The following is a 27795-nucleotide window of genomic DNA, read 5'->3' on the forward strand; positions in this document are numbered from 1 at the left end:
GTCATCATGTAAATCGAACCATTTGTCGTGTTATCAAAAATTGGGGAAAAACTTCCCGCGCGAGTATTACGCGGGTTATAGGATATTTTATCATCATCTTTGCGTCGAGCGAAGAGCAATCGCGAGATGCAAATCTGTCATTGAAAATGTGCTTTCCTCCGTCGAAGGCATCCACTTGTAATAAATTAGGTGCAGGTGCCGCCACCTCGTGACTCGGTTTCGCAAATTGTTCGCGCGTTCGACTTAGCTCGACTGATAGCATCGACTACTAAGTCAGCATACCTCATACAGAAAGGATTCATCAATCATCACTTCAAGCAAAAATGTCACGTGTGAAATCTTTAGTACTAGACGTAATAAAACATGCTATTGCACTGTTGGTAGTAAAAATACTTTTACGAATAGAACTCTGCAAGTAGTAAAGAAGACTAATATAAGGTACCTGTGAATGTGCGGCACAATACTCTGGCGTTGGTTGCCTGAAGGGGCTGTGCACGGGGCATGAGGTGGCGTGCTGCGCGTGCGGCGCGTGCTGCATGTGGTGGGCGTGCGCGTGCTGGTGCGCGTGCGCGTGAGCGTGCGCATGGGGGGGATGACGGTGCGCGAGCCGCGCCGGCTGGGGCGCGTGCCTCGCACACAGGTGCGTAGCGCTGCCATGATGCTCCGCGAGCGACAGCGTCGAGCAAGATGGCCGCCAGTAGCCACCCTCCTCCATGTCAGGCCCAGGGGGGCATCGCGCCGCGCCGCAGCACGCGCAGCGCCGTGCACACGTCAGCGCATGCCGGCGCGCCTCGTGCGGGCACCAGTCGTCGCGCTCGCGGCCCGACACCCTTTCCGATCGCCGTAACCTCTCCCGCTAGCGTCTCCGCTGAGCGGACAACCGCCAGTCGCGCATCCTCTCATTCGCACAAATAGGCCAGAACACTTGGAACTCCTTTTCTTATTACACGATAATAGTTCCCACTTTTTGTTAAATCACTTCACTAAGTATATTATTAGCGAGTAGTTCTTTTATCGGCTCTGCATTTCAATACAGCACAATTTTCGCAAAAATAATCACAAGACTCCATCACTTAATCCTAATTCCGGAATCGTGTCGACCTTTTCAAAAACAGCAAAAAGTTTAGCTTTAATTAAATTTTGGTAACATTTATAAGTTTGGCTAATTTCTTAAACGGTGCAAACAAAAACCAAGTTCTCAGGTAGTTGCAAATTACATAGAGAACCTAATAACTGCATTTCATGTTCTGTTCACAATGACTTCAGTTTATCTTTCCACTCGAAGAAGCAACCGCGGAGACCTGTTTTAGTTTGGGGCAAACAAAATTCGCCACTATGCTTCCAAGTTTCTATTCGAGAGCATGAAAGCCACAATTTAGATTCGATATCAAAACGTCTAAATTAAGTTAGTTTAACAAGAAACTTTGAGATCTGAACTAAAATCTCAAGATCGCAATTTACAGAAGAATCCTTGAAAGTTTTAATAAATTATTGTATTAGAATTTAAAAACGTTCAAATATTTACGTACCTACTTTAAATGCACATGAACTGTGTCACATAAATGGTAATTATGCCGTTAGTTCTAAGAGCAATAAGTAATTATTTATGTGGAACGTACAGGTGTGCGAAATATAAAGCATTTATTTCGAAGCCGGAGCTGTATTAATGAGAATTTAGGCTCCGATTTGGCTCAGGATTTTCACCCAAAGTTCCAAAGCTTCGCAGCTATCAGTTTCGTTTCCAACCACGCAGTCATGGGTCGTTATTCTACATTACGTACAAATATTTTGGTAGAATGGCTTTTCCGCTTTAAAGATTATAAAAATTGAAGCTTTGTCATAATATAGATGGATTTATTACTTTCGAAAAATGACGCACTGATATCAAATCACAAAATGAAATAAATAAATATCAGTTACAAGTGATCCTTGTTAACTTAAGTGGAAAATTGAGTCTTTGGGTGATATAAATACAATTGACAGTTGGTGGGTCTTTTAATATCTTTCACGAATTATGAAAAATGAAAGAAAGTTCAACCGTGAATGAAACTTACTATTAAGGAATTAGACTTTTCATCAAATCTTTCTCCGATAAAAGCTAAGCTATAAATTAAAATTTGAGACGAAAAGTATCGATAGACACAGTAAGTCTTTTTCAGGTTGTAAAACCAATGACCTGAGGCAGTAATGTGAACAGAGCTGACTCAATGTGAACGTAGTCCAAAGTAAAACTTCAATCACAGCGGGCGTTTAAAAATGTATCGAAAGGTGAGAAGAGTAGATTGCGCAGCACGTAGTTTACGCACCAAATTGTTGTTACATCAGGCTCGGTCAATAAATAAGGGACTCACGTACGCAGCAAGTGCGATAGTGGAATAATAGGGTATGGAGCGACGAGAGTCCCCCAGGTACTCGACTAGCGTGCGGTAAGCCGCTGTTTAGGACTAAGTAGTAGGCCTACCTGAGGAATCCAATTCCCTTTTTGATATAACTCCCAAGAGCGTTACCAGCTTTACAGATTCGGTTCTTGTTCGTTCGAAGTAACACAAATACTTTCCTAAAGTTAACCATATAATCATGTTCCATTTAAAATGTTACAATTGTTATGAAGTGATGAGAAATACATATCTAGAGCAGTTAAAAATTTAGGTCAAGTAATCAAGGCTAAAATCCTCAAAATCGCATCCTTAAAATTCTAACGGACAACACGAAAGAAAAATCTTAACCACAATGGTTTAGTGCACCTAGCATAAATTTCCCGCGAGACTGCAGGCATAAAATATTTAAGTCGTGAACAGGCCAAAGAATTCGCTAACGGTTCACGTTTTTTAATTGGGAAAAGGAAAACACTATAACAACCATTCCATGGACTTAACGATCAATATTAGGCAATTCAATTAGTCGATTTGGAATTGTCGCTGAAGTGTAAACACTAGAGATAGCAAAAAGGAAATTTGATCTATTGAAAACAAACATTCCGTTTGAGCGAAAACATCACTGGGCGGCTTCCGCTCGCCCGCAGAAAGGTCTTGGCTACGTTTGACCAACCCGACCCGTACTTAATTGTTTTCTGTAGTACACTTTACTACGAGAACTTATGAATGTTTAAAACAATAGTCTATTGTACTGGTCCAATTAAAGCAATTATCCATATTCCAAAATTCTTGATGCAAAATTCAAACTGAAGTGTCGTCGGTGCCTGTGTAAACGAAAGCCTTGACCCGAATGTGGTTCATTAAATTTCACTGCCTCGCTTATGCCAATTGCTGAATGACAATTAAAGGGAACCTTGGAAGTAATGGCAAAATGGAAGCAGTCTTTTTTTATTACCCTCATACACATTTTTATGAGGTCTTCAAATACATATTTTGATGACGGTAAAACATCAACGTTAACTGACTTTAATGTAAGTAATATTAATGTCATATTCAATGAATAGCAAATGAACTTAACCCTCTATTATGCTCACACTAACGTTTAAGGTCTTATGTGTCACTTCAAGGATTTGTTAATCTAAATAAATAGACGATGCTCAAACTAAACCCATATCCCAACATCGATATTATAGAATAGAATTTATTTCTCAGAAAAAAAAAATATAAATAGTTGTATATCAATCTGGACAAAAATAATAAAACTAAACAAAACATACAATTCTGGAAACAATAAATCACAACATATCATATGTTTTCGTTATATGACAAAGTTATCATACATCAACTCAAGTACCTACATCATCTAGCCATTGAATAACAATATTAAATTTATAAATGAATAAACAAACTAAACCGCCCTCAAAACAATATAAATCATATTTTACTTTTTATCTTGTAATTGATCTATGAATTCATATTGTTAGACGTTCGCTTGAATTGGATCCCGAATAACTTTTCTTTACAAAAACAAATGCCGATTTAGTATAAAATATACACACCGATATTAATAATGTTGACAGCAATTAAACAACTATAAATATTACGTGCATAATGCTTACTGTTTAATATTCACAGGTTCTAATCAACTCGGTGAATTAATGACACAATTCATTATTAATGTGTACTAGGTATAAGGGGATGGTTAGTGACATAGTCGAACAATGTTATCAGCATGGGATGTTGATTTGATTTAGGGTATAAGGGCATTCAACACTTTTCGAGGTCATGGCATAAATGATAGTAAGAAGAATAAATTACCAAACAAGACATGGGGACATACGAATGAATTATTTTCACTTGGATTTACCTAAAACGGCAAAATATCTGATGTAAGATTATTTTAAGAACTTTTTGAGGAAACTCATTTACATAAATACGGGAGTTAACAAGCAAGAGACAATAGCTTTCCTTGGTAAACATAAACAGTTATAATGAATGCATATTCTTATTAATATCCATGGAAACAAACATGTTTACACGACTTCAGCGAGTAATTGAACATGTGAGCTAGAAAGGGAATGAAATTCAGAAAACGCGCGTGTTATTGGTATTCCCGTAGGTTTCTTTAATATATGAAAGAACTCCTTTGTTTCAAACGACCACGAAAAACAAACAAAGACTAATGCAAAAGATTAGGCAACAAATGATGAATATTTAATTCTCCCAATTAAAATTTACTTCCTACTAAAACACCGGAAAATCCCCTGAAGAATTGCACAACATCATGAATATGTATTAGTTGGGTGGGAATCACTGCCAGAACTCGAAACAAATAGTAAGGTATACAGATCGCTGACTGCTGCAGTCCAGAATTGGGTCAGTGGGTCATCAGTTCGCAGTTGCTGTCATACAATGAGATATCTCTGCAGAGCCGACCGGGTTTTGCATCAGCTGTCCGTTGCCGAATTCCCCTGGCTCTAAGGGTAGGAGGAAAATCAAACTTGCGACAGACGGTGGCTGCTGCGATGAAAATTGAAAATTTCTTAAACGTCGATGACAATATTGGTTTGTTAATTTTAGTCACGATTTCCTTTCTAATCTGATTTGGCGAAAATATCGCCCGCGGTACTGCTGAACACGATATTGGAAATAAATCAAGGTGACGCGGCGTGGCCGTGCATCGTAAAACCTTCGATACGTGCTCGGGCCACTTCGGCGAGCCGCGGAAAAACCGCAGTCACCGTTCACTGTTCGAGGGTTAAGTCAACAAGCTCTAATGGAAACATAATACACCCATGAGGTATGAGGTCCCTCTATTTCTGGGTCGCGACACAAAAAATGATGCGGGTTGTGTTGTTTCTTTTATTTGTTCCCATTGAAGTGCGGGTTCAGCATTTTTCTATACATAGGGAACTCTTCCAGACATTTTTTTTCATAAAAAAAAAATATTCTTTGATACTATGATATTCGTTCCATTATTTCACATTAACTTGAATTGAACATTGTTGTAAAAAATAACAGCGCAAAAAATCGGGGTGAAATTGTGAGTAAGTACCTACGTGTAGGTATTTCTGGCAATGGGCATGATTTCACATAAAAGCAATAAAGGTAAATATCAGAGTACGAATTAAAGCGCTCATTCCCAGTTGTGACACATAAAAAAATGATCCTACAGGTACGAAGGGTACGGTAAAACTTTTATTTTTACAGCAATGCATAAAAGACACTTTATGTCGGCCGCGTATTGAAAAGGGGGTGTCACCTCAGGCGATAGAGAAAATAGGTCATGGTCCATGGAACAGTTAGGTAAATGTACCATCAGCTGAAATAATAAGATACAATGAAGTCAAAGATCTTTTAGGCTAAGTAACTCTAATCCTGATTTTATAGTGATAACTTGCCATATAATAGGACGTCCACAAAAAAAAGGTTTCCAAAAACTATTATTTAAACGAAGGACCTAATGATGGTAAAGTAAACAACTACAACACATATTGTAATCACAATAGCTTCATGAAGCAAGAAAGATAACAGACGTTGTTAGTATTAGCAATGATGTTTTAAAGAAATTGAGGCAAATTGGTTCAGATAATGGCGGCATATACAATTAAGGACGAATTAGGTGTTTAAGAAAATATAAGACTAGCCGCCTACGTCGATCCAGCTTTCCATATACCCGTACATATTTGCTCGGCTATTGGAAAGCTATTTAATTATAAGCTAGTTTTTTTATTTAAAGTGGTACTTTTTTCGGTTCTTCAGCAATAATTTGTTCATATATTAATTAAAGGTAGAAAACGTTTTTACAACTCTCAAGCAAAACGGATCAATTGTTACAAAAGTAATAATCGAGATAGGTCCTCAAGATTATAATCTAATTAAATGGATTTGCGGAGTTTTTTGGAAAGGAACGTAAAATGAATTATTTTCTTTTGTTATATCTATCGAGCAATCCTTGGTTTGCAAACTAAGCCAATTTAATCCGACAAACGGGCTCACTCGGGCTAACTAAATCCTTTTCAATTTCTCCAACGCTTATCGCTTCGCTGTAGCACTTGGGTGAGGCAAGAAAGCGAGTCGAGCGAAATCGTTGCCCGATAAAAAAATTCGTACGAATTACGTTTTAGGAAAATTTTGGAATAATCTATGTCGACGAAATTTTATCAAATCTTAAGCCAGCATTGCCATTATAAGTATCGTTTTTAATGAAATCTCATCAACTGGCTTTATTATTTGAATAATGTAAATACTTTTGTTATAATTTAAAATCCATAAAGTTTACATTAGAACCTGGAGTACCTAGAACGGGATAATGGAGATCTGATAAGTTTTGTAATATTAGCAAAAAAGGATTTAATTCAAGGCTTAGCGAGCTTCGGTCTCACTTATAGTTGAAATTTAGAAAATGAGAGGACTTAGATGGGTCAGCATTAGATTATACCTTGAAAACGTATCAACGAAAACTCTCATGAAGAGGGTAACGTAATGAGGTTATACATTTGCGAGCAGAATTAAGTTTGCTGAGGAATGTTAATTTGAAAATGTAAAGTGCTCGTTTTATAGAATAATAAGGAAAATGTTCTTGTCAGTAGTTTCTTTTTTCAATCTTCGGTAGGCTTTAAAGCCTTACTAAAAATTCAACTGTAAAATTAGCCAAATATGTCGATTTTATCAATCTATTACGTTGGTGTTATATTTTCTGAGTATCCTCATACTATTCCTACACATATCAAAATTACGTACCATATTAAAGTTTTCAATCGATTGACTTCCCGAAGCAACAAAAGTTCCACAAATTCCCAAAAGGCATATAATATAAACTAGATACGAGCTTACACGACGGGATTACGGTAGTTAACAGGGACTTACAGCCGATCCCGCCCGATATATAGGCGATCTACAAAGAGAGTACCAAATGTCAGTGCTTGCCAACTGATACAATTACCGTACACGGAGATTTATCGCTTATAGGAAGAGTTATGAGGTTAACAGAAGCTATTGAAGGAGCAAGAGGAAAATATATTTGAGAAAGAACATCGTTTTCAATAAGAGTAATGACCCGCAAGAACAGCTTATAACAATTGACAAAGCTTTCCTTTTGTAAGATAAAGACGACGAAAGGACGTATTTTGAAAGCCAACTTTTACGGTACATTTATCATTAGACCCTTCTATGCAATTTCAAAATAGTTCAGCTAGTCAAAGATCTATCGTTAGCTCTTTAAAGGGTTCTAATACACCGAATTCGTAGAAAGTGAAGACAGTTCTAACAATCCACGTGATTGGCGCGCACACAATTGTAGCTCACTGACATCGCCTTCGCGACGACCTCTAGACATCTCAGGTGACTACGGACAAATTGTATATAGAAAATACATCACATTTCGCCACGGCAACGACTGTAATTGCCATTTAACGAACAAAAAAGCTATAAGAAGCTTTAGCCGGTAGCGTAAACGTTAAAATTAATGTTTTTGAAAAGGTCGATACGATGAAGCACTTTTGAAATCCAAATTTTATTTGTTTGCAACGTTACTTACAATATTGAAGTTTAGTACATATAAATGCCACTATTGGTTAGTTGAGGAGCGTATTATGAGCGGGTAGCGCGTGGTGGTGCCCGCTTGGCGCGACGTCGACTGGCAGGAGAGCGGGCGCTTCGGAGGCTGCGCGGACCTGCCGCCCCCGCCTTCATTCACTCCACTGTCGAGGCCCAGCTCAAAACAGCCGGACTTTTAATGCGGCATGTGCTCTTTTCACACAAAACAGAGGTCCAACTCGTGTCAGCATTAGACATTCGTGATCAGCTAAATATGATTTATGATATACAGATATTTTAATAATACAAAGCCATTTTTTTATCAATATTTTAGCCAACTGTACAATATGCACAGCAAACGTTTATTATTTAAACAGTTTTAACAATCAGATAAATAAAGACAGTTGCCATAGAAATGTTATTACGCAAGTGATTGTTTAGTCCCAAGTTAATTATTATTCGGCCTTAACCTCATTTCAGAAATTACGGAGCTGAAGATTATGAATACTTATCAGTTCACTTCTTGATTGAATTAGATAATATTAATGGTAAAGCATAGTCTTTTTTTTTTAAATGACTTTAAGATAACCCTCTGTAATTGATATATCTTCTGCATTAGTATGGATCCATAATTAATTACAACAAAGGTATAAATTTATTTACGCGAACTCATCATACGCAATGAGTATTGTACTGGTAGAATTGTTATTAAGAACGCAAAATATCGCGCAAGAAAATACTTATTATTATTACCACCGTGCACCTAATGGAGTTTTCTTGCTTTTCAGTGAGAGCTCCTTCAGCCCTTCAACCGCAACTTTCTGTTAAACAGTTTTCCGTAAAATTTTACATATTTTATAACCCAATACATACCCGGGTTCGTGTATAAAAAGTTCGACAGCATCTGCTTGTTAGATTCAATAAAAAGAAAAATCCAAGCAGCTGACCCGATTACTGCAAGAACTCAAGCTCAGGCCCACAAAAACCGACAGGCGCCGGCGCTAGTTCCATATAAATCAAATGTTCGTTATAACACCGTAACAGGGCAACTATGCAAATTGCGTATACTACGATTCACGTTCATGGATCAGCCGCAGGGGGGAGTCGGGTTGGAAATAATTCAATTTTAGGGCCGATCATACGAGCGGGCACTCTCTAACCAACCCCCGATTTATTCATAAATAAAACAACAAAGCCGCCACCCCGGTACATCGAGCGTTACGTCTAAAATGGAGGTTTTAGTGCGATTCGATCAGGAGCGCGTTGTGACGCTCAATCCTAGCCAATGAGATATAAATTCCATTTTAGTACAAATATCCTATAATTTATTCTAACACCCGAGACGTATTGGCTTCCGTTGTTTTTGTGATGTCTGAATATTGCAAGACACTATTCTTCTGGTAAAATTTATACGCAGTAAGGTTACATAGTGGTTTCTTAGGTTTACGCGAATATTAGACATTGAAATGAAACTACTTTTACGGATTTTATCGCGGTTTAATTTTAGATTTTAGTTCCCGACGTTTCGAAACCTTTGCAGGTATCATGGTCACGGGCAGACTGAGATGGCGTTCGTCTTGACAGGAGATGTTGCTCGTTCTACCTTCATATTTTAATTAATTATTTGTGATCCGACCTACGCAGTATGAGCTCACTGTGTCTTGATGTCTTGCAGCGCTGCTCTTGGGTTTGGCCTTGAGTTTATTTATTATTGGATCCCAAGTAGGTGATATCTTCCAGCCATCTTCTCTATTGAAATTAGGGTGTTTTTTAATCTCAATAGCCTCGCGAAACATCCTAGGTAGGAATTTGGATTCTTTAGCGAGGATCTGTGGTTGGTCAAATCTAATATAATGGCTGGAACCTTCAGCATGTTCGGCGACTGCAGACTTCGTTGAGCGGCGGTGTTTCACGTCAGCTATGTGTTCTTTAACGCGGGTCCCTAACCGATGTAAGAGAGGCCGCAGTCACAATCTAGTTTGTACATCGGTCAAACCAAACGAAGCATAGGGACCCGCGTTAAAGAACACATAGCTGACGTGAAACACCGCCGCTCAACGAAGTCTGCAGTCGCCGAACATGCTGAAGGTTCCAGCCATTATATTAGATTTGACCAACCACAGATCCTCGCTAAAGAATCCAAATTCCTACCTAGGATGTTTCGCGAGGCTATTGAGATTAAAAAACACCCTAATTTCAATAGAGAAGATGGCTGGAAGATATCACCTACTTGGGATCCAATAATAAATAAACTCAAGGCCAAACCCAAGAGCAGCGCTGCAAGACATCAAGACACAGTGAGCTCATACTGCGTAGGTCGGACCACAAATAATTAATTAAAATATGAAGGTAGAACGAGCAACATCTCCTGTCAAGACGAACGCCATCTCAGTCTGCCCGTGACCATGATACCTGCAAAGGTTTCGAAACGTCGGGAACTAAAATCTAAAATTAAACCGCGATAAAATCCGTAAAAGTAGTTTCATTTCAACGCAGTAAGGTTCTTACTGCGTATAAATTTTTGTTTAGTAGAAAATGTCCTTATACATATATTTTACTGTACTATGTATTCAGACACGCACTTGACTCTATTAAAATTAATGTTTACACTGTTCATGCTAAGCGTATTTCAATTTAAGCTCTTTAAAATTCCAGCTAGATGCTATAAGTCTTAAACTTCAAAAGATGTTCTCCAGGATCAAGCATTAAGATTTCAAACGTGCGCGAAAACGGGTACTTTAAAGCACTTACAAGACAGGTTTATTTACGCCTACGGAATTAATTAGCAATATATTTAGACAACAAGCAAGCTGTAGGTTTCTTGGCACCTTTCACCTGTTTTGCATTAACATAACACTGCTTTTATTCCTCGCTATCATTTATCACTTTTCTTGATTTGCTGCTATAAATCATTTTAATACGAAAGAGAAATATAACATCTGTTTCATGTTTTTCTTTTGAACCTTTTTACACGATCGTAGTGGCGATAAACCGGTGAAGAAAATCAATTTCCCGGATAAAATGTCAACTTCCTATGACTAGCTAGGATAGAATCCATCAAGAACAGAAAACAGAATATAAAATTATTTGTGAACATTTTTTTGTTACATTTTAATATGACAGTTATTCTATTATAACGATCTGTATTAAATGAGCTACTAATTTAATCTCAAACCTTTTTCATATTATGGACTTCAAGTTTTATCTTACAATAGAAGAAAACGTAAAATGTACAAGGTTTTAGTTCCGCTAATTGCAAGTGGAGATAAGGGGAGGATCCTATTAAACTATTTCTTGAAACATACTTAGGTAAATTAGACATGCACTCGAATTTCCCGGTCGCGATTGCATTTGAAATAGGACTAACTGTACCAGGTTTTTGTTTGATTTCGAGACCAAGCGGAGAACGAACATTGAATAGGATTATAAGGGGCACGGTTACCTTGACCTACATAGCCCGGAGACTAGCGGTTGACCCGTGATGCACTCGTTACAATTGAAGGGAACGATTTGCTAGACGGAGTGGTCGGCGAAATTTCCGTGAACATGACAATTATGGAAAGGCCACCAGTTTATACTAGAGGGAGTTGTTTTATGGTTGTCTCTTGAAACTGTTAGAAAAAAAAATACAAACTGGAACAAAGATAACTGATAGATCTCCAATTTAAATATACCATTTTCACGCGTCACAAACATTTTCAATAACGCGATACGACTTGTACGAATCCATTAATTTACCTTTCCACATCCTGGCTGAAATACTAAAAACAAAGATACGTGCCATGCCCCAGTAACATCTAGTGGTTAATAAACTTAGTAGGTACCTTACACGTAATTTTAAATTAGTTGGCAGAGAATTTCCAAGGACTGGTAAAAGTTGTTGCGGAATTTTCAGCGAAATAGTAATTAAATTTATTTGTACGTTAAAAACTTTAAATGGGAAATTTGTCTTCAGTTTATTTCATATAATTAAGAAACACTATTTTGCCGATTTTGTTATCTATTACTGTCTTTTGGCTATTTTCGAAAGCTTTGTGGAGATCGACTTGTAATCCTTCAGCTAACCAGCCGTTGCGTAAAACAATTTTTCATCGAATTCACTGAATATCCGACCTCCACAGCCAAATTTTCTGGGAACCAGTCTCGATACAGTATCCCAAACTAAGCTGGTTGTCGGAATTGTAATATTGTTACCATGAAATGTAGTAAAACACTTATTTAGATTCAGAATAGGATGTCATATAAAGGTTAATATATGAGGCGATGAAGCGAAAGTAAAATCCAAGAGAAAAATAAGGGAGAACACTAAAGGTAAAATACATTTTAATGCAAAATATTCTCCGAGGTGGAAACTGTTATGTTAAATATTCATAGTGACCTTGAGACCTTCCCGTGTGGCGTGTCATAATCTTTATTCAAACCACCCAAAACTTAGTGTTTTAATATTCAGTGTAAAGCCGATTACAGTAGTTTCAGACACATATTCTCTTTTCTTTTCTCTGTCTGGTAGATCTGTTCATTAAGCGATATATGATCCAGATGACGCTTTTGGGGTGGTTAATCGATTTAAATTATTGAATCAATCGTTGGGAAACCGTAAATATCTAATGTTTACGTATAAAGACCAGTAGTGTAAGACAGCAATGAAATAGGTATACGTGCTTCTTCAGAAGCATCAAATTCGCAATGGCTATACGGCGGATTGAAGATATCCCACTTAGCTAATTAGATTTGATGCGGACAACTTGCGCAATCTTATCTTTAAGAGAAAATCATATCAAATACTATCAGATAAAATATATCAAATTATGGTTTTACGGGGATATCTTGATAATGCTTGTGAGATATGGGGTCAGTAGCCACGACAGTCAAGTTATTGACACTGGACCATAAAACTAATACAAACGAGTTTTATAATACATTTATAATCGATGAACTATGTTCTTCTTAACGAGTTGACACTTTAGAAATCGTTAAGTATTTGAAGAGTTACGGAATGAGAAACAAATTTTAACAACAGTCATATCGAATGAATATTTTACTAGTTTTGAAGTATAGTTACTGAGTTTCAATACAAGAATAGCAAGTTTTCGTTTAACATTCGAATTAAGCAACAAAACTTTTAACATGGTTTAAACACGTACTATATTTTTGTATCCACAAAGAAAGCCATCAACAAAGTACGTTGATACCGTTACAGCTATATCTCAAGCATCCATGAAAATTTACACCGCGTACACTGCGCAAAGAAATCATTTCCATGGCATTAATTCAACGTTCATGCCTCCACGGCCACACCCAACATTCATGCGCAGGCATAAGTGTACACCGTTCTATTGTGAAAACCACTGCACTATTCCCATTATTTATACAGCACCACTAATTTCTTACCTTTATTTTATTTTTCTTTGTTCTTATTTAACCTCAAAATTTTCTCACATTATAATTAATCTTTCACGTGTTCTAAAACAAGCGTTTGAGAAGAAATTCGTTGACTGTAGGCGGATGAGATTATGGAAGATATTTAAAAACTTTTGACTGATAAGGCAAGTATTATGGGGAGCAGTTTACGCAAAGTGAATTAATTATTTGAGCTGAGCCCGTCCCACTGAAGAATAAAGGTCTTTTAATTAATTGGGAACATAATGTAGACGAATTTTACCACCCACGGTCCGCGTAAATATAATGTGAAGAAAGAATTGTTCTGTTAGGTCAGTTTACTGAGGAACAAAGCCACTCTAACAACGAACTATCGTGGAGTGTTAAACTATTAAATATAATAGGTATAAAGGATATATGAATTAGAGGCAACTGGCGCGCTATTGTGAAAGCCACACACGAAGTTACCTCGTAAAAATAACTTGACTTCTCTATTGCGGCATGTGGCGAACTTTTGTGGGAGCGGCGAAAGTGCGGTCTCATATCCATGGTAATGTTAGGAATATTCACAAGTCCAGAGCGCCAGTTTAGCTTAAAGACCATTCTGTTTTAATTGGTCGCTCTTTTGTTTGTCATTTTCGAGCGGAAATAACAATTATGCAGTACGACCTAGGAACTGCATGAGGATTTTCTACGAAAATTATAAAGTAATTTTACGTTCTATTGTATTTATTCGTTAACCGTCGAAGTTGAATAAGTCACTCATTAGCTTGTACAAAATGAAACAACTTCTAATCCACACATAGTATTAACATATATAACATACCGTTAAAAGAAAAATTACTGAAAAAGAAGACTAAACATGACGTGTCTTTTGTAAGTGATAAAGGAAAAAATCAGCTAAACATTACTTCTAGTTACAAAACTGCAATGTTCACCGTCGCCGCGTCGGGATTATCTTTGTAACTAATGTGTCTGCGAAACTTAGCATGTACTTAATAATAATCAAAAAGTTGACATTAGCAACAACATTTATAATACATGATCATAAGATTCTCAAAGTGACTTTCTTAGAAAACAAAAAAACCTACCGTACCCAAAGGGTAAAGTCGGAATCCTCATACTAAGAATCTGCAGTCCGTTTCCTCAAATTGTATCTCATGAATTGTTACAGGTGGACAGTTGAAGTTCTTATGGATGAAGAACAGAAAAAAAAACAATATCAAAGTAAAGCAACGATGGTTCGGTTGTGAATTTAAAAGGTATGTTTGTTATTCTTAATCCTTTTTATACGGAAAACTGTCACGGGTCCGTCTCGCAATTGACAATATTTTTAAATTCATCCGGTAAAAGGTTCCTAACATAAAGCGCCGTGTACAGTGTATTTCGTAACATACAGCATGTACAAAATACGACATTAGCGGAATCTTTTAACATTACTACTTGGAATACCATAAGGCGGTGTATGTTTGCAAGCAATGCGCAACATTTAATTTATAAATGGTTGAATTTAAAATATATGCGAACACGTAAAGCCCGAGGTTTCTTACAATGTTGAAAAACGCGGCCGCCGTTTATTTTTACAGTAAGAACATTCTAGAACTTCCCTTAATGCTACAGATAATATAATTTAAAATAAGATTACTAGCCTTGAGTCGAACACTCGAAACCAGCATATTATTGTCAAACAGGCTACTTCAGATGACGACAAAATAATGTTAAGCTTGACAGTTCAAATATTCTTCAGCCGTTACTCAGAACTCCTAAAACGAGACAGTTTCTAATGTGAAAGTGAGACAGGGCACGTAGTAACTTCTTGCTCTTTCAACTACGAGAACACCAATCCTGCTATATGAGCTAAAAGTAAATGTGCAAGTACCTCACCTTGCATATAACAAGTGTAACCTAATCTAATAAACCTATATCTAAAAATAGGGTAATCAATAACATTGTGGTTACACAAACCGCATTACCGATGTACGCTTTATTTATTTACAGCATTAAATCATATTGTGGTTACTAACTAATTATCAACAAAGCGTTTATTCAATGTTATTTTCACCAACATGTCGGTATTCAAACACGCGCCATTAGTTACTTTACCAAATGATATTAGTGCTCGGTTTTTGTAACATGCTGTATAAGCACTCTCGTATAATTTATCTAACATGGAAAATAAAACATGAGGACAAAATTGTGGGTACGTTTCTGAATGTTGTGAAATTCAGTGATTTTTTCTAACATTTTTTTTATATAAATTAGAGTGAAATTCGATCTCATAACGAGAATGTGAAGTCAGCATACGCTCACACACACTGCGTGGCTTCAAACGACACAACAAGTAGCCCCGTAAAATGGAAATACCGAATGAATATTTCTTTCCGTTTACGGTATACTGCGGTCAACTCCCTACAAGCGACGACGAGCGTAGTCCACAATACTTTTTTGTTTGATAATGGAGTGCCTTCATAATGGCTGATACCTAACTTGAATATGGGTTCTCGTTTTTCTGAAACTTTTTAGCTTTGCTGGCAAAAAGTTGTTACTAATTTCGCTCTAAATATCCAAGTTGCGAAGTATTTAATAAGCGAGTAAAAACTACTAAGTAGTAAGATTTTTATATTTAAGCATCACAGGGCAAAGTTTTCAAAGCTGTCTAGATCAAAACACATTTTTCCAGACGCTTGAAAACAAAAGAACGTCGTAGTTACGAAATATTTATGAACGAACAACCAAGGCGCTAGAATAACTAAAACAATGAGGATCCCGTGGGAACCAAACGTGCCAATGCTCAGACTGATTCGTATTTCAGACGACGAACAAACTGCTAACTCAACTCAGTCTGTACACAACAAAGTTAGGATATATTTGAATGTTCGAAGCGAGCGTATTAAAGTGATCATTAATCAACATTCATAAAACATTACGCGGAATGTGATGAATGAGGCTGATTACGCCAATTAAATGCTCGATTTTAGACAGTTCCAATGCGAGCGCGATAACTTTATTGTTGCTTTCATTTCCGAGTGTTATTTTGTATTCGAGATTTATATTAAACGGGCTGAACTACATTAAATGTGGAATTATTTTGTACTGATTTTAAGATGATTATGTGAAATCAATTTTAATGGTCACGTATGTAATTATGGGTTGTAGTGTTAACGGAATAAATTAAATATGTTATGGAAATTATTTTGTATTAATTAAATTACACAATACACTAACCTTGGTAATTTTTTCAATGCTTGCTTTGGTGTGTGCAAAATAATTTCGATTTTTAGGATATTATATGGTAGGTCAAATCTTCATATAAATAAAAAAAATTGGTTGAGTATCTAAGTAAAATAAGACGGCGATTTCAGGTATAGATATAAATAGATGATAATTCCTTGCGTAATAAAAATAAAGACAAGGAAAACTCTTAACGTAATAAGCAAGTCAAATTCGCGAGTGAACTACATCAAAATCAGACATTCATCAAAAATAAAATCCCCATAAGGGAAATTCATATTCACGTTGTTTTCTCATGTGGAAACCGAATGGCGGCGGGCGGCGTGAACAGGTGAATTATCATATTTATTGTTGGTCGTAAATTCATACATTAGATATTTCTTGACTTTCTACCAGTTGTCAAGCGAATAACATGTATGTGAGAAACCTGAGAAACAATATTAACATTAAAAAAAGAGCTATAGATATTTAGGGTAGACACAAACTGGTTCCTTTCTAGCCTCTTTCTTCGAAAGATCAGTCCAAAAGATGCTGTAATTAGTTGTTTGATATGGAAAATCTGCATACAATGTCTGGACTTTAAATGTGGCGATGACCCCTGAGTTTGTTTCGATATTTCTTTTCAAGGAAGCCACTTAGGAAATGCCAACTCTAACTAGCTTAAAAATAATCTGTTTAAGTAGGTACGTCTACTCTAGAATTATTTTTTTCATTCCTATCACACTCATCGTCTACAACGACTTCGCTTTCGATAAGCGTATTACTATTGTTTAGTTTATCACACAAAATCTAAGTCTAGATACATGTGTCTCCAACTAAAGTGTCTCCCGAACTAGACTGTTCGAAGGATACATTTCATTTAAGAGAAATGTCCCAATACGTTACTTTAATTAAAACGTTCAAGGGTTTAAATATCGATATAAATGCTTGTGCTCATGGTACTGCGAAATTAAGATTTTTAGGACAAAATAATTACATTCTTCCCTTAGGGTTCGTAAACGTCTTATTAATGAAAATTCACGTTATTATTTGTTATTTTGTTCCTTCTTAAATATCTTGAAAATACGGCTTCCAAACTGACTATGTACTACGATTGATTTACTTTGAAAATTATTGAAGTTTTAATACAATACGATTATATTCGAATGTTTAAAGTTTAACACATAATTATTTTAATGGAAACTTTATTTTGATGACCAATGAAGAATTTTGTCAAATGACTACATATGACAGTTGGTAAATATATCGCTACACACGAAAAGAAAAACAGTTTATATATTTACCTACATACATTCTGTACATACATCTAATTTATTTAAATCTTTCTGATGTCTTTTTCCGATTGCAAGCCATTTCTCATATCCGCGAAATGTCTTTGATCTTCACAATTTCGCAAAAAAAGGTAGAGAAATCGATTCCTTTAAAATCCCATGTTATAACCATGGGACTTAAAAGGCCGTTTCGGTAAAGGTTGATTAGATTCCCAACGGCAATGAAAACCGAGACAATCCAATATTATGTTACTACGTGATTGTTCCGATTCGAAATTCTGTTTACAATCAAACGTACTTAGATATAAGACACACTTTTGTTAGTGTAAACAGTATACTAATTTGAAGGTATAATATAAAAATAATTTATAATCTTATATATCTTAATTATATAAAAAAAAGATAAAATCCCCAATTCTTTTATTTCAAATGTCATTGAGACATATGTACCAACTTATATTTATTGTTTTGTATATTATTTATTTTATTAGTTTTCATTTATAAGTTCACGCCTAACCCCATCCATTTTTTTTTCTAAATGTATAATATAGCTACGAGTTAAAAGTTTTCTACAAAACACTAGACATTTGCAAAAAACTAGTATCAATATATAAAAACCAACGATTACCGTTACAGTACAAGAAGTCAAGCTAGAGCATATATTTCACGGCCTTGCTTTTGTGGGCTTGTGGCGTGTCTCCGACATCCGTGACCCTCATCAGTTTCAGAGGTGGATGTCAGGCCGACGGGTATAACGCGAGCTCTGTACTCTGTATAGTCAGCAACGAAGTACATGGAACGAAAATGTTGAAAGAACCAAAATGTTTGACATGACAGACGTTTCTGCAACCAAAAAAATATTGTGTTTTACAGTGATATTGGGGTTTGAATTTTTGTTTTAGTTAAATATTTTTGTTGCCGACTGTACCCACCGAGACATGTATTATATGAAAAACTTAGCTATTAGCTAATGCTGACGTTTTTGTTGGCGAATGTGACAGTTATAACCTTACGACGAAATGTAAGTAAAAGTAAGGGTTGCTTTAGTTTTTTGTCATTTTAATGGAGATGTAATTTATGTATGTCTCGGGTTAATGTTACAATGGACACATTGTTAAGTTTGTAAGTTTGATGGGTGTTGATTACTTCTTTAATTCTCAGATATTTATAAATAACCAGCGAGACGGTACAAAACGGTTTTTACTATTATGTACAACTAACAATTAAATCTAGAAATTCGAAGAAAAAAGATGCAGCAAGATGAAAAAAACGGTGTCTCAACTTTAAAATCATGGTGAATCACACCAACCTGATACGATAAAAGAGACAGAGCGTCCGAAGCAATATTAAAGCCAGGACTTCGTATTTTATCGACTGTTTACTAGCAATAATCAGGCTCTTAAAAAGGTCCACATCGAAATTAGCTTTAAAAAGATCAGAACGACACCATAAAAATAAATGCACTGGTATGGACCAAGCATTGGTCGTAAAGTTTTATCTAAACACACTCTCATTTGTCACATCACTGGTTTTATAACTTCCACAGACGAAGCTTTATAAATCAAACTGTCTTTTCTGAGATGAAGTTCTCCGATTCCTCTTGGCTATATAGATTCTAATCAAGTAGGTTTAGTGAATTTGGTAGTAATAAATTCGTTACAATACTCTGCAAAGATAACTTAATTTCGTTCGAAATTACGAATATGATGTGTCCAATTTCGACCGTCGCAATAATAATCGGTATAAACGGACTCCCGGACATAGTCCCGTTCCATTTAGATTATGTTTTAAAGGGTCCCCGCTTTCGACCCATGTCCCAACGTAAGCTTACGACAGACCGCGTATCTTCACAAAGAAGATTTACTGAAAGCAACACAACGACAAAAGTAGAAAAATATAGAAAACAAAAACAAAAATGGTCGATTTAGCGATTTATAAAAGTATGAAGAGGAAAATATAGTCAGCGGAAAACATTTGGCATACCGAGCGTACGACTTCGTTAACGACATGGCGCATTAAACGCAGCAATTAGTCAATCGAGCTCCAAATCCGACATCGAGCCGACTACGGATTTTAGGGCAATTTGTTAAAAACATAAAACCCATGGCTTTATAGCACTTCATGCAGGCTGTAGACTACGGGCCTACGTTAAAAGATAACAGCAAAATCTGTTCTCATAATTCGATTATGAGGATGAACAACAAACTAGCAACAAATTTATTAATGCCTCAACTTCGGCGTTGGATAATCTGACCCTAAACTAATAGGTGGCACCGGTGTTGCATACATAACGTCATTCATTAATCAATTATTCGTAGCGCTGCACAAACTTTGAGAAGCACAATTTAATGTTCACGATTACTAAACAGCGTCGGTGTTGGATCTAACTTCATTTCAATGACAGTTCATTAAATCGTACAGTATGTCTGACAGAAGTACAACTGAGAGAGAATAATTTGTGTTATGAGTATCACACGTAGTCTTCGTAAACGTTTTGTTTATGACAGACGTATCTGGGAATTGTATGTTGGTGGAAATAACTTAAACTGGAGAACAATAACAAAAATTTTTCGAAGCTTTTTCATACAGTTCGTTGAAATATAATCTACGTAACCTCTGACAAAGAAAGCAATACATATGCATAATGTGAAAAACTTTTAAGAGCCCCGCGAGATTCCGAACATAATCTTAATAGCATTTTCCAACACAATCAAAGACTTTGGGTGCTACAATAAAATTCCTTACTTATTCTAATTGCTAACATTAAAAGATATCCCTAACAAAAGGGGCCTTCCGTTTGTAAGAACCGGCATTAAAAAGGAAAAGTGATGATCATAAAACCCAGGGGAGAGCTTCACCTTAGACCCTGACTATATGTTTAACGAGCACTTCCAGTAATCGAACGCTATTCCAGATATTGGATCTTGGTCTTATTAGAAAGCGCAAACTCATCTCGATGTGTTAAAAATCAATATTCCGCCCTTAGGCTTGATGACTAAAATCCTTCTCGTGACATGGGTTTCCCGTAGATTCCCTGATAAAATAATGAAATGAGGGGGAAATAGGTCCGTGATTAATTATGCAGAAGGTTGCTTCTAAATGTCACGGAAATGATTCATATAAACGAGACGGACAGCATTTCTACTGCTCGATAAATCACAGCAACGTTATGGTATGTTTTATTTTATCTAAATCAAACTCGCCATTTTAGGTATTCAGACTATTTGGCTAAATAAAAATACAACAAATATTTTTAGCTGTCAATTCGAATTTCGTTCGTGTGTATACCAACAGAAATTATTGCGCTATAGTTCATCTCTGCCAGGTGGTTTAAAATGAAATAGTGTTTCCGCTTCCCGTTGGTACTCATCTAATCCTGGTCCGAGCTGGCGGTAGTAACTCAGCGAAAATACCTGGGGATAACCAAACTGGATACTTTACTACACCTGGGTATAAATCCGAATGGATATATCATTATGATTCCTATCTATATACAGATATTTGACGTCATAAATCAAAGTATTGAAAAATATTTAATGTCAGCCAAATTGAGCTACCTTCGTTAAACGGAATCACGAATTGAAAGAGGGTCAACCGACAGCTGCCTAATGCAACCTGTCGATACTGGGATCAGGCATTTTTTTTATAAATTGCTTTTTATCTTTCCAGTGGACGGATCACGGTAAGCTTTGTAACGCAATCAAGCTTAATGCAACATTGATTAATGCAAACATATTTAATGATAATGATGGCACGAATTGAACGATGAACGTCGCAACGATTACGAAGTTCGATTATTTTAATGCCAATGGTAAAAGTTTTTATTTACGTTTTTTTATTTGTAAAACGGGACCAGTAAAATAATTATTTTCAGTACATTAGAGCATAATTTCAAATTTATAAACATCACTCAGTTACTTTTCTCGTTACTTTGCCCTTCGAAATAATTTATCAAAAATTGAGTTGGTAGCCTACAGATTTATTCAAACAAGATGACCCTTTGAAGTCAATCAAACTTTTTGAATCAAGTCAAATGATTTACTAATGCAAATCGTAATTACAACGAGAACTCTAAAATGAAAACACAAATGAGTTTTTGAAAAGTGAACTATCCACGGCTGCGACCTACATTTTACAGGCAAAGGACCACAAGCGTTCAAAAGGCGAACATTGCGACGCAACTACTTCACTTATTACTAGAGTAAAAAGGACAGAGATAGAACGAACGCATTAGAAGCAGTAAATTCTGAAAGTATTACAAGTATTTTCATTTAATGCAAGAGAGATGAGGATGCAAAAATAAAAGAGAAACTTTCATGTATCCATTAGAACACGGAACAAGAAATGAGGAAATAATGTAATACGAAACTTTACAAAATGGTAATTTAAAGATGAAATATTATATGAGTATATTTTATTTAAGTACAGAAACAATTTGAGTGGATTCCTCTGTTTGAAAAAAAGGTCTCATGTTTAACTAACTGCGAGAAAGACAAATAAGTAAGGGCATCCCAACAAATCGGTTCCATCAATCTGTTGATCGAATTACGATGTTAACGCCCCCTTTAATCACCAAGTCAACCTTTGGGAACGATTTAATACCTCTAAAGCCTAAATCCTCTAAGCACTACAGCCATTTGATTGCTGACACTTAGTTTGTAAAATTAACATTCGATTTCCTATATCAGTTCAATGAGTTTCATACTTCATTTTTTTCAAGAAAAAAAATAACTCGAAATAAACTTATAACGTATTTAATGCGAGAAAACATGTTAGTTAAACAAAAACGAGCTCGGAGCAATCTAGCGAGACATTTTAAAGTGCACTATGAAATATGGCTTCGAACTTGCCATGTTTCTCGTTACAGGACATCGTATAAACTTATTATAGTCAGAAATTAAGTTTATTGTAGCTTTCAACTTAGATTACTTTTGCATAACATGGGAGATCCACGAGTTTCAAAATAGAGCTTTAGCAGATAACCAAGATTTTTAAACGTCTTTTTCATTACATACCTATAAAGAGATAAAGTTTGACAGTATCAAGGTTTTCTTTAAAACGTCGCTACGGGCTACACAAATATATCAAGTCACATGCACAAGACACCCAGCTTGGGATCACCAGATCACTCAAATTAATGCTTGCGCTACGCGGGGATGAAACCGGCGACACGCCAACGGAGGGTTTGTCTTGAAGACCACTCGGCTACGTGTGTAGTAAAATGGTGTTAAATACCACATAATTTCTGATAAATCCATTTCTTTTGTACTGTATGTAGTGTATGTATACAGTATGTACCATATTCTCTCTACTGATTACTAGTAACATATTATTATTCACCTTGAACATTCTCGTACGAACTTTATACCTCACGCCGAGGTAACTTGATCTTGCAGAGAAAATTACACAAGATTTTACGAAAATACTTCGTTCAAAAATTAAGTAAAATCTTTAGTCAAGAGAAACCTGAGATTACTGGTATGGAACAATAATGCAAATGAGATTCGCCTTCAGTAAATACAGAAAGGAAAGCTAATGATTCAAAATATACAAACCCTTTCTGATGCTTATTAACATTTTATTTTACTTTTTGCTCAAAAAAAGGTAACGCTTTGGAATTGAAGAGGTTTGTGTTACTACCCAAAAAATATATAATTTTACTCAAGCGATCTGAAAGTTTGAATATGAAACTCAAAAGTAGCTCTAATCACACATCTTGGTTTGATCATTTCCATGTTATCGGTTTCCCATATTACAGAGAGAGTACCGACCGATATTCTCGAATCCATGTATATTTATAGGGTTTGCTTTCAACCAGCCGTCTTTGTTCTTCGATCGCGTCGATGATATACGTTGAATTTAGTGAGCCCGGTTCGTACAAGGACAGCGTTTCATTAGCGTTCAGAATCTTAGTGCTCTAGGACATTGTTCAGATGCCAGGAAGCCTGAGGTAGATTTGTTGAGCGTTGAACATGCCAAGGACATAACTGAAATTACTTTTATAATTGATGATTATTTAAAAACGGTATATATTTATTTAGTAGACTATCTGACCCAGCAAACGTTGGTTCGCCATTGGTGCAGAAAGAAAGGGAAGTGAAAAAAGTTGTCGATTCTCAAACTTAATCAATATGCACAAAATTTCATAAGAATCGGTAGAGCTCTTTTGGAGGACTTCAATTACGTAGGTACACAGTGATACGGGAATTTCATATATTACATTAATCGCAACATGTTATTAACGCAAAAAGTTATCTTAAATGCGGTGTAGCAATAAGTTTCCTGACAGGAACACAATCAAACCGTTTACTAACAGTGACTTTCACTTTCCCTTGCACACGGCAGAAATGGGGGCAGCGAAGTGTTACTGCCATTTCCCACACAGTTGGATGAAAGCTATCCACTAGTATAACCAGTTATCGAGATTTTCTTGAACATTAAATTGTTGCGTTTTAAAGCCACACGTGTTTCCAATACGAGACCTTGTATTTGTTGAGGATAGCATAAGCCACAAATTAAATGTTACGTTACAGGATTATTTGTATGTCATAATCAGTACTAAGAAATATCTAAAGCAAGGTTAGAAAGTTTGGCAGATATCCAAATATAACGTAATGAATTAGGTAAGTATATGGTCGGTAGGTTAGGGGTATGATAAAAACAAAACAGTTCATTCCTGCTTTAGCAGACGTGGTTGTAAAATTTGTGTGTACCGACCATAAAGTTCACGAAGAAAATGTACAGTACGCCTGTGGTAAGACTTCATCACAATAAGTAAAAACATACGAAGGAACCGATCGTCTTTGGAGCATAATGAAGCATGGGGAGGACCACAGAAACAATAGATCGTAAAACAAAAGGCTCATTTCGCCAGGACGCGCCGGCACATGCAATATCTATTCCTGAAATATATATTCCTGTAGTCGTTGAGTTCGGAGGCCTGAATAGAGGCCCGTATGTTTGCTGAGACTGAATTGCGAGCGCCTCGGGCTCTAGGTCGCCTATGTTAACCGCGGACGCGAACTCTTTAGATGTGTAGACGATGATTTTTTTTTCTTCTTGCCGACAAATTGGAACAGAGGAGGAGGAAAACAATAAGCAATGTTTTTGAAACATGAATATTTTACGGATAACATACCCTAGATGTTTATTTTGTGACTAAAGAACTCTCACTTAATTGTAACAGACATTCATACTGCCTTCAAACCTACATCATAAACAATACAAGTAATATACTCACTAAATCTTATGTAACAATTAATTAATGTTACATAGATCTTACACAGTCCCGTTTCAGAACCATAATTTACAATCTCATTTAACAAACTATTAGGATTACACGATGTATGTCATGGCTTCAGGTACCCATGTTTAGTGCGAACCCTTGTCGTCTGTATATGCATAGCAAACAATTATAACGGAATTGAAATTTCAATCTATTTAGGCTAAACAGGTTAACGTTGCTACAAGGGAGTTGAACGGAAGAATTAATGGCACCATGCCTGAGATGAGTTAATCCTTTTCGTAATGACCTCATAAATAATAATTCGCGATTATCCATGGAGATGAGATCATTTAGGATCAAGTAAGAAATGGATTTTTAATACAATTTAATGACATCCTTGAACTCTCATAATTTAAAATAGAAAATAATTTCATTTATGAAAAATCTTGAGATAATATTACTTTATTATAGTTGTAAAATGTATGAGATAGTACTAAAATATTCTTACCGATCCCAAAAGCGGAATCAAAGTGACGGTATGTTAACGATCAAATCGTTAAAATATAATAAAAGCATCGAAATCAATTTTGATAACGGGCGTCATTTGAAGTAATAGACTTCTTTAATGGTTTCTGGTCCGCTTTTAACGTTTCACTATGGATCGACGGTTTTAATGAATAAAAAATTGTCGTACTCACCGAACGGCGACTGATGGGAGACTTACCTGAAATAAAATAAAAAAAAGGGTTTTTAAAGGAATAATAAAATCGTTTTCCATTAAAATTCAAAAAGAATACGTTATTATAAACCAATTAAAAAGAAGAGTTGAAGCTTTTTGTGTTCAGCTTTGAATTTAAAACAAACATTAATTGACAAAGAGCTTAGAATTACTTTACAAAAACACGCTAGTCATTTAAACATTAATACGTTTACTACTATATAAACTAACAGCGACTAGTAGACAAAACACAAGAAAATAAACCGAAAGAAAAAATTCGATCGAGACAAAAAAATCATACTAGGACCTATAGGTCACTGAAAAATAGACTATTAAGAAAAAACAAGTGGAATACAATTTTCCAAGCATCGAAACTAAGGCAATCTCCACGTTTATTAAAAAGCTAGCTAATCAAGTGAAACCGACAAAAATGTCCAGTGTCACGAGCATAAAACTTTTCACAGGGTGCCGGTACTATGAGCCTATAAAGCAAGTTTGTACCCATTGTGGAAGCGAGACGGAGCACTACATTAGGCGTATCGGCATCTCTCTCCCACAACAGTAACAGTTTTGTTAAAAAAGCTTATAGTAGACGTGTATAACTTGAATGAAGCGGCACTGCGAAAAAAATCCTCGAAGCATGTTTCATTGCGCTGTTTTTTTACGTTTTTACTTCGTGGTGCAATATTTTTTAGACTGAACATTCTGAACTACATAGCGCTTTGGTTGCAAAGCTCCTTTTCACGCGGCGAAGTAAGGCCTGATCATAATGAATATTGCACATATTTTAAAGGGAGTAATGAATCCGTAAATGTGTTAATAATTTATTTTTCACAGATATTTTGTTTGGGTTTAAGTCATTTTAATATCTGTTTGCTTAGCAGCTTACTTCACTTTACATTTTTTTACTTTAATCGACATTTTTAACACATATTAATTTATAACCTCATTACGCAAATTCTAGATCTTAATCTGCGAAACAAGAAAATCAAAATAAAAGCAGAAAAACCGAAGTAAAGCGAAATTAATTTACCTAAAATAATTTGACATCTCAATCTACTTAAGAGACCTTTTCACGAGTATAATTACATTCAAATTATGGTAAACTTCAAGATAATAAAGTGGAAAGAGGAAATGCGAAGAAAGTTCTACAGACCACAATACAATTTAAAATAACGCCGCCTTTATGATTCAGCTCTTACGGAAACGTCTTAAATAAAAACCCCTTTGTCACCCGCAAACAATTGTCTAGTACAATGGGTTGGCAAAATCTTAGTGCTAGCGAAGACGATCTCGCCGTTGCAAAAATAGTTTTCAATACATCGAACTTGGTTTTTTTTTTAAGTGAATGAAAGAATTTCTTAACGAAGTCGAGTCATACTTTTATTCAGTCATATTATTATATGGTGCAATCACTGATATGGTTGATCTTCACGACAAAATCGTATGCTTCATGTGCTATAATAAATCAGTATATTAATGTAGATGATCGTATCGAATGATTCATTTTTTTTCCTAGGGAAACCCCAGCAACAAGTTATGACAAAAAGAAACAAATTTGATAGTGAAGTTAGAAATTTATTTGAGACCACACAAATTCATGACTGTTACAATCGTGGCTTAATTTTAATCTTATATTTTTAGTTTTAGTTATTGTAGCGGCAACTGAATGACATCTGTGATAATTCGATTTTCACTTGTTCTATTAAGACGATTGTGTGTCGAGTTCCTGGCAAGCCTTAGGTAACGGTTGTGCAACGTTAAGATCGCCCAGTCCTGCTATGAAATGACCGGATGAGGTATGCGAGGGGCGCAATGAATGTCATTGCAAATTCCTTTCGTGATGCTTAGGTTAGAAATGGACTATCAGATTACTTATAGCATTTCGAATATAGGACATTCAAAATAAAATCTTATTTATTACCAACGCTTAATATTGTAATGAAAAAGTAATCTCTTCCCGTAGATAATTTAACTTTTGCGATCATAACCATACTTCTGCAAAGAACAGAAATTACGTCCGGAACAGTATACAATTACCCAAATCACCGACGACAT

The 27795-nt window shown here is 35.9% G+C and overlaps 1 protein-coding gene across 1 annotated transcript in view; it reads right to left on the reverse strand.

Moving 5' to 3' along the window:
• Positions 1-716: 716 nt before the first annotated feature.
• LOC113496741 (peripheral plasma membrane protein CASK-like) overlaps positions 717-27795 on the reverse strand; it is a 50363-nt gene continuing 23284 nt past the window's right edge. Inside the window, exon 12 of the mRNA XM_026876060.1 lies at positions 717-896. Within this exon, the coding sequence (XP_026731861.1) occupies positions 717-896 (180 nt within the window). The remainder of the gene's footprint in view (positions 897-27795) is intronic.

This window comes from Trichoplusia ni, chromosome 8 (assembly GCF_003590095.1).
Source record: "Trichoplusia ni isolate ovarian cell line Hi5 chromosome 8, tn1, whole genome shotgun sequence".
Classification (NCBI taxonomy): Eukaryota; Metazoa; Arthropoda; class Insecta; order Lepidoptera; family Noctuidae; genus Trichoplusia; species Trichoplusia ni.